Source organism: Benincasa hispida, chromosome 10, assembly GCF_027475165.1.
Source record: "Benincasa hispida cultivar pf3 chromosome 10, pf3_genome.v1.1, whole genome shotgun sequence".
Classification (NCBI taxonomy): domain Eukaryota; kingdom Viridiplantae; phylum Streptophyta; class Magnoliopsida; order Cucurbitales; family Cucurbitaceae; genus Benincasa; species Benincasa hispida.
In genome coordinates, this window is record NC_143487.1 from 670,219 (window position 1) to 679,045 (window position 8,827).

Below are 8,827 nucleotides of genomic sequence, written 5' to 3' on the forward strand. Positions count from 1 at the left end.
AATGTCCATAACGCTATAAAAAATAGTCAATTTTAGTCAATTGATGACAATAATAATCTATCATAATATATTTAACAATGACAGTTTGTAATTGTCAATAATTATTCATTGTTGACAATTCTTTATTGTCATGAGAAAACCAATTATGATATTTTTAAAAAATTGTCATTAATGTACATACCTTTACAGATGATACAATGACTGAAAATGATTGTCATGAATTTTAAATCTGAAAATTTTTAAATATCATGAAATTTCAGTTTCCTATAACAATAGACCGTACAGTCACTTCCCACCAATTTAGGTATCAAAGTAGCACTCAAGACGAGATAGTATCTAATAGTACAATTAAAATTAATAAATTTTGACTTTTTTTTTTTTAGTATAACTACATAGTAGAAGATTGAACTTCCGAATAAAATATATGTTAATCATATTGAATTAAATTTACTTTAGTAATAAATTTTAACTTAGGTATAAATTTATATAAAGCATAATCTAATTTCAGATCATAAAGGTGTGTGCACATAAGATTTCACACACGAAATCGTTCTTATCTTTTTGTGATACCTAAGAGGTCATCTCATTTTTTTTTTCTATTACTTGCTTCTAATTTTTTAAAATATAAACATTTGGTTAAGTATTCATATACATATATATCATAAACATTTCAGAAATTGACTATAAGTTTTGGGGAAAAAAAACCAACTTCCTTGTTTCTTTTTCTATTTTTTAACAAACATAAATTAAAGTGTTATTTTGTTATTTCTTTAACTTATGAAGTCCATGATAAATCTAACTCAAGTATTTGGAAAAAAAAATCTTAGAACTTGTTAGTTACTTTATAACAATTGGATCTTAGAATCAGTTAAATGTTGTAATAATTTTTACTAATTTTGCTAATTCACCTACAAATTTTAAAAAAAAAAAGAAAATGTAAAAAACTCATAAACTCACTAATTTCAATAAAATTTAATTTTTTTTAATTTTAAATTTTAGAAACAAGAAATAAAAATATGTTTTGGATTTTATTTTCAATATAAAATGAAAGAAGAAAAGAAAAGAAAAAAATTCGAAAACTAGAAATAAGATTAAGAAACTAAAAACTCACTTTATAGCGTTCTTACTTATGATTTCCTACTTTTTTTCAATTTTTTTTTCTTTTGGATAAATACAATCATTTGATAAATATTCATGTTTTCTTATTTCCATCTTTCATAAACTCGCTAATTTCAATAAAATTTAAAGTTTTTAATTTTAAATTTTAGAAACAAGAAATAGAAATATATTTTGGATTTTATTTTTATTATAAAATGAAAGAGCAAAAGAAAAAGAAAAAAAATCGAAGAGTAGAAACAAGATTAAGAAACTAAAAACTCACTTTATATTGTTCTTATTTATGATTTCCTACTTCTTTCAAACTAAAATAATCCAAAATAGTTTACATATCAAAGAAGTAATATTTTTTATTCAATTTTTTATACAAAGGAAGGAAATAATAAACATTATAATAAAGAATAAAAAAAAATTTATGAATATAAAATAGTAAAAATAATAGCAAATAATAATAAAAATTTAAAAATTGTGTTGACGGTAGCTCATTGATGGTTTTAAAGTCGTATTTACTATAGAATATTAGTATAATCAAGATAGTTTTTGCTCTAAATGTTCCAAAATGTCTAGTTTGGATAAATAAAATCCTATTGTTGTGATTGAAAGAGAATATTTATGAGACAAATCAATAACAGTGACCAAACGTCTCATTTACACGTAGCAACATGACAATCTTTGTTGATCCAATAATACTTACAAAAGCCAAAAAAGCCGCAATAATAAAAAGACAGATTTTATTCACAAATCATATCATATCAACGATACGGCCATAATCTACGTAGTGAAATGAAGCACTATACTAGTACATATTCATAAAAAATATCTTATCATATTCAAATTTTATCCAACACAATTACGTCATTAAAATTAAAGCAAGAAAGTAATTACCATCAATGAAAGTATGAAACCTTTTTCTTTAATGTTGGCGTCAATCAATTCTTGCTTCTCATGCCTTATCTTCTGCTAAAGAGTTTCACCAAAAAGCATAACTTGGGCCATTTGTTGTGACATCAATCACGTTATTACTCTTCTTTTCCTATGCCTTTACATATGAGAGTAGCGGCCATAACATAACTTGCAAGTTTTTGTCATTCCATAGTCTGAAGAAGCAACATGTTGTGACAATCTCAACAATTCAATCTGTTCCGACTAAAATAAAATGAACAAGTACAGACAAAAGTAAAGAGTAAAAAGGAAGAGAGAATCACACATATCATTTATAGTGATTCGACCGTAGTCTACGTCCACTTTCGAATCAAAGAGCAGGAGCAAATCTTATTAGGCTACACAACAGGATATGAAGAAGAAAGATCAGATGACACGACAAGTTTTTTGTTTTGGTTAATTGAAGGGAAGATTATGCTCCTCTGATCTCATTCTCCAGATTTTACTTCAATCCTCCAAATTTGTGTTAACTTTTTTTGTGTAATGTGGGCCTGAAATCTCATAAACTTCTCTATTTATTCCCAAATTCCCACCCCATTTCTCTTCAATTCTCTCTGTCCCACACCTCCAGCCAAAGCTTCCAACAAACAGCAACTTATGCTATCACATTATTGCTCTAATTTCATGGCTGCTTTTCTTTTCTTCCTCGTTTTTGTTCTTGCAGTGTCCTCTAGTAGCACTACTGCTCAGGGTCCACCCTTCCCTGGCTACTACCCCAGTTCCTCTGTTCAATCTAATGGCTTTACTCGGTATTTTAGAAACCTCTGGGGTCCTCAGCACCAAAGGCTCGATGACCAAGGCACCTTAACCATTTGGCTCGACAGTACTTCAGGTCTACTAGTTAAGGAGACCACACAATGTAGCTGACTCATAATAACCATGGAATGTATGAGAGACAACCCGTAAAAGTACTTCTATTTTATAATCTACATCTAACAGTTATTACGAGACAAACACATTGTGGCGGCTTCCCTGCATCATTTTTTACTATATTCGCACTGTCTCTGATTTTGTATTTTGGCTGATTTTTCTCTGTGGGTAATATCGTCGAACAGGTAGTGGGTTTAAATCCCTGCACTCGTACCGATCCGGTTATTTTGGTGTTGCTGTAAAACTCCAATCTGGCTACACTGCAGGAGTTCTCACATCATTCTACGTTAGTATGATTATCATTAAACAAGATATAGAATCATCCCAAATCTTGATAAATGATAATCACTCAAATCAAGTACTAAACTAACCTTGTTCAACTTTATTCTGATTTAGCTTTCGAACAACCAATATTTCCCCGGAAACCACGACGAAATCGACATCGAATTCCTCGGAACAACGCCAGGGAAGCCGTACACCCTGCAAACAAACGTCTTCATCAGAGGAAGTGGAGATGGAAACATTATCGGAAGAGAAATGAAGTTCCATCTCTGGTTTGATCCCACACAGAATTTCCACCATTACGCCATTCAATGGACTCCATCAGATATCATGTCCGTATAATTTGAATACATAATTTGCATTTTCCCCCCTAATTCACTCACTTGATATACAGATTTCTTCCACTATCACAGATTTTTGGTAGACAACGTGCCGATTCGAAGGTATATAAGAAGGAACGACGCGACATTCCCAATAAGGCCAATGTGGGTTTACGGTTCTATATGGGATGCTTCCCAATGGGCGACAGAGGATGGGAAATACAAGGCAGATTATCACTACCAGCCGTTCGTGTCCAAGTACCGGGACTTCAAAATAAACGGTTGCACGGCGGAGGCGGGGGAGTCTTGCCGGCCAGGCTCCGGGGGGTTGAGCGAACAACAATATAAAGCAATGGAGTGGGTGCAGAGGAATTACTTGGTGTATGATTATTGCAATGATCCAAAGAGAGACCACACGCTGATTCCTGAATGTTAAACCCCGACAAGAATTGGTCAACATTTTAAATAACTTTAAATTTCAAAAAGATTATATATATAAAAAGAGAGTGAGAGAAAAAAAAAAAAAAAAAGGTTTGATGTGAGGTCTTGTGATGGGTCCAGCTTGATGAAAAAGGTTTGGGAATTACAATAGTACGTGTGCGTCCAAGTCCCCACGAAGATTCGAAGTTTGTTGAAGGTTTTTTATTTCTAAAAAAAATATATTTTATATTTATATAAAGTGAAGCAAAATGTGATGATTGTTTTTTTTTTTTTTTTTTCTTTTTTGAAATTAAAAATAATAATAATATGATTGTTATGCAAGATTATAAAGGGAAAGTAAATTATGGGTGTTACCTGACAAATGTTTCTATAAAAAATAGTTGTTATTATAGCTATATTATGGAGGTAACTTGTAAGTTGTAAGAGCTTTAAAGGCTATTTTCGTTTGATTCTTCATTTTTTTTTCAAAAATGCTTGAATTGAATTTTTTTTATTTTGTATATATAATCGAATAATATGAATATAATTAAATAAAGAATAAATAAACACCAACCAACCTGATAAAAAGAAAAAAGAAAAAAAATGTAAAATATTGACAAGAAATAACTAGTTAAGAAAAATAATAATTAGAATAAGCTCTAATTACTTTAACATATTTCAATAAATTAAGTACATTGATTACGTTTTCGGTTCAACAAGTTAAAAAAAATTGAATAAATTGATAAATGTATATTAAACAAAATATTGAAGCTTCAAGGATTATTTGACACAAAAATTAAAAAAAAAAATTATCAAATATCAAATACTATTTAAAATTTAAAGACCTATATTAGACACAATATACATTAAGAATTTAAAGTTTAAAGACTAAAATTTATAATTCAAAATTCATTAAAGAAAGGGAATTGAAATGGTAAACCTGATGGTGGAGAAAAATAGTCAATGTGATATGGTTGTTTGTTAATAATATTGAATTTTGACAAAGATGATTCCAATAAAGTTGTTTTCAGTTAGTTTTTTCTTTAAAAAGGAAAAAAAAAAATATGCCTTTTTTATATATAAATATGAATATTTTTTTTAATCAAACTCTAATTTTGTATTTCAATTATAAATCCCAAAGCTTTATTATTGCACCAATATTTATGAAATATTAAAAAAAAAAAAAAAAAAAAGTTGAATGAACTTTTTTTTTCTAGAAAAAGGAAGGTTAAGTAAGAGAACAACACTTAACCACAAAGGTTATAGCATCTATGCTTTTGTTTAGAGTGGAGGGTTTAAATTTCTGCAACAAAATTTTAAATAAATTAATAACTTTTTTCCCCTAAGAAGTCAATTATGATCTAAAAAATTACTCTATTAACACTAATGTAATGATTTAGAGATCCATGGAAGAATTTGAAAACTAAATTTAAGTTAATGATTAGACAATAAAAATTTAAAAAGCTAAAAAGTGAAAGGTGAAATAGATATGAAAAGAAAAAAAAAAAGCCATTTGAAATTGTAATAATGTAAATTCACATAGATATTGATTAATGATATTCTATAAAGCACAATCATAAGTTTTTTTTCAACAAATTACACTTAATTATCATGATTGACCTCCTAACTTTGGAAACATGCATTAAAAATTAAAATTTACACCCAAAAGCATTGCCATATAAAAGAAAAGAAAAAATATGGTAATTTGCAAAAATAAGGTGTTAGTTGCAATTACATCCTTAAACTTTCAATTATAAAAGTTAAACTCTCAATTTATACAATTGTTAAAATTAGACCTCATAATTACAATAATTATAACACCTAAATGATAAAAATTGAACTTTCAAATTTATACCAATGTTACAATTAATACAATTATATAAGTTTGTAAGTTCGATTTTAATATTTGTATAAGTTTGAAAACTTAGGTCCTATTTGGTAATCATTTCGTTTTTTTTTTTTGTTTTTTTTTTAAAGTTTTAAACCTATTTTCTCCTATTTTTTTTTTTAAAAAATGATTTGCATTTTTATTAAGTAAATGGTTGAATTCTTAATCAAATTCCAAAAACAAAACAAATTTTTAAAAGCTATTTTTTTAGAAATTTTGACTTGATTTTTTTAACTATTAATAAAAAAAAAATAGATAACGAATGATGAAATTTAGAAAAAGAAGTAGTGTTTATAGGTTTAATTTTAAAAAATAAAAATAAAATAACTAAATAGGTACCAACGAGATCTTAATTTATTTTGATGGTATAATTATAATCGTACTATATTTTAGGGGTGATTTTTGTAATTGAGAAAAAAAAAAAGTTAGAGATGAGGAGATAACACACATACACATTAGAGGAGGCATTATGATTTATTATGGGATTGACAAGTGGAGTATAAGAAAGGGAAATTGGCTTTCACATTTGATTTATTGGGTAGTTCCCATTTTTTCAAGTAATTAACAAATGAAAACAAAGTGACCCAAAAATCAGAATTGATGTCTAAACTATCGTTTCCATTTCCAAAACAATTCCTTCTTGTTGGCTCCACATACTTAAGTGCATATCTAATCATCCCCTTTCGGATCTTATCGTTAATTCCCCATATTTAATGCCCATAAATCTTCCATACTTTTCAATTTCTACTAATTCAATTTTGGTTTCATACTTCATATTATATTTATTTTCTCTAACAAAAATAATTTAAAATTAAAACGATGATTTGATTTTAATGGTTTAGACTTGATTTTAGTGATACTTTGCAAACCATCCATGTTTTTATCAAACTAGTTAGACCGGTTCTAAATTTTTATGACATAAAATTTCAAATAAATATACTTTCAGTTAAAATTTGATGGGAAATTTAAAAATACTGAAATAGATTACATAACTAAAACTATATCTGTATGTTTTATTTAATTAATTTATAATAAATATGAAATAGGTTGGGTGTAGTTGAAAATATTTAAAACATTATTTTATGAAGAAAAATGTAAAAGGCAAAACAAATATAATTTTTGTAAATATTAGACATGAAGTTTTAAATTAATTAAAGACATCAAATGAAAAAAAAATGTATTTTCATTGATAATTTTAAATAGTTTTGATTAAAAATAAATTATCTATATCAATATACACTTAGATTTTTTTTTGAAAAAAAAAAAAGTTGAAACAACAATGCATCTCCTAAAACACTGTGAAATTTTATAGATTGAACAACTGTTTTTCTTTGTTTGATTTTTTTATTTAAAAAATCAACCATTTGAAACAAATAGATTAATATTCGAAAAAAAGAACTTGAGGACAAAATAATGATTGTTGAAATATCTAATGACAAAAGAAAAATATAAAATTAAAAGAAAAAAAAAAGACTTGAAAGTAGTGGTAAATAGAGTAGGAAATAATGTAGAATAGAAATTGTTGATAGATATAATAGTAAAGAGAAAGGTAAAATTAAATGAAAAAAAAGGTGTAAAAGGTACCTAGAAGAGTGTAGAAGAGTATGAAGGGAATGTGAGTGAGAGAGCAAAAGAGTCTTTATTGAAAAAGTTAGGAATAAGGAAGAAAGTTAAAAATTCTCTCCTCTTAACCACTTTTAATATACTATAAAAAGTCTATCGCATGTGGTAAAAAAAATTTAGAATTTAAATTTCTATGATGAAATTTGAATATTGAATAATTATATTTCATTTAGTTTGAATAGTAAGTTTTTTTACATAAATTTAGTAATAAAAAAATAGTTGTTAAAACTACATGCATTTGTTTCAGGTTAATTTAACATAAAATAAATTTGACATTGTTTCAAAAAAGGTATTTTTATTAAGTTAAATTATTGATATATTTGACTTTAAATTTTAAAATAGTGAAAGAGAGAGAAATGAAAAAAAAAATAGATGAATAAAACTAAAATACATATGATGTAATTTAAATAAAAGTTACAAACTAAAATTTATGAAGGAGTAGCATGATAAAATATTACCCATGTTGTTTGTTTTGTTTTGTTTTTTTTATTCAAAATTGATCCATGGAGGGAAGAAAAGAAGGATGAAATATTAGAATTAGAGAATTTTGAAATAAAAAGTAGCTTAAATAGATATTGATTTATTAAATTATTTAATTTTGTATTAGCTAGATATGTATTTTTAGTATTACAAAATTAAATAATTTAGAAAACTAATGTTTAAAATAAAATGGTACAAAATTTTAGTTGTTTAAAAAAAAAGAAATTATGTTAAATGGTAAAATTGTTGAAAATATTTACAAGATATAGCAAAATGTAAGAACTATCAACAATAGACGCTGATAGACATCTATCGGTATCTATCATTAATAGTTCTAAAATTTTGTTATATTTTGTAAATATTTTGATTTATTTTTCTATATTTAAAAACAACCCTTTAAAAAAACTATTTATTGTTATTTTATTTTATGTAAATATGGTCTTACTTTCTAAAAGAATATTATGTGCTATTTATAGATAATTAGTAAATAATTACAAATTCTTAAAAATATTTAAATAAAAATAATAGTTTGAATTATATTAGCGTGTATTTTTAAATTAATTATCCATAAATAGGATTTTTTTTAAATAATGTTTTTTAATAAATAATGACAAAAATAGGGTTGGGGGAAGTATTTTCAAAAATAGGTGTTCTGGAAAAGTATTGACATATTTGGGGTAGTGGAATCGTGTATCCGGTACACGATTTTTATGTGGCATACTCGTGTACCGAATATACGAGTACCATTTAATCCACATCAGCTGACTGGTTGACCGGTCAAGCGAACTCGTGTATCCGGTACATGATTAGCTTATAAATTTTTTTTTTTTAAAGTTAATTGTTAAAACTTAATTCCTTCATTGTTGCTTATAATTGTTTTTTTAAT

General features: G+C 26.3%; 1 protein-coding gene and 1 long non-coding RNA gene across 2 annotated transcripts; one reads left to right on the top strand and one right to left on the bottom strand.

Annotated features, from left to right (window-relative positions):
- Positions 1-1,830: 1,830 nt before the first annotated feature.
- On the bottom strand, positions 1,831-3,734 carry LOC120087952 (uncharacterized). Its single transcript, XR_005484735.2, has 3 exons — positions 3,594-3,734; positions 3,300-3,408; positions 1,831-3,188 (listed from the first exon to the last, which is right to left on the bottom strand). It is a non-coding gene; the product is annotated as an uncharacterized LOC120087952 (long non-coding RNA).
- LOC120087951 (xyloglucan endotransglucosylase/hydrolase protein 31-like) lies at positions 2,656-4,333 on the top strand. The gene is made up of 4 exons (XM_039044975.2): positions 2,656-2,890; positions 3,114-3,214; positions 3,325-3,542; positions 3,624-4,333. The coding sequence occupies exons 1-4, from the start codon at positions 2,656-2,658 to the stop codon at positions 3,964-3,966; spliced, it is 897 nt and encodes a 298-aa protein (XP_038900903.1). The 3' UTR covers positions 3,967-4,333.
- Positions 4,334-8,827: the final 4,494 nt, after the last annotated feature.

What these genes read in the sequence shown, in the direction of transcription:
- LOC120087951 (XM_039044975.2), top strand. Translation starts at nt 2,656, where the DNA reads ATGCTATCACATTATTGCTCTAATTTCATGGCTGCTTTTCTTTTCTTC. An exon ending in TTGGCTCGACAGTACTTCAG is followed by an intron (nt 2,891 to 3,113) that starts GTCTACTAGTTA and finishes ATCGTCGAACAG; the next exon opens with GTAGTGGGTTTAAATCCCTG. An exon ending in TGGACTCCATCAGATATCAT is followed by an intron (nt 3,543 to 3,623) that starts GTCCGTATAATT and finishes CCACTATCACAG; the next exon opens with ATTTTTGGTAGACAACGTGC.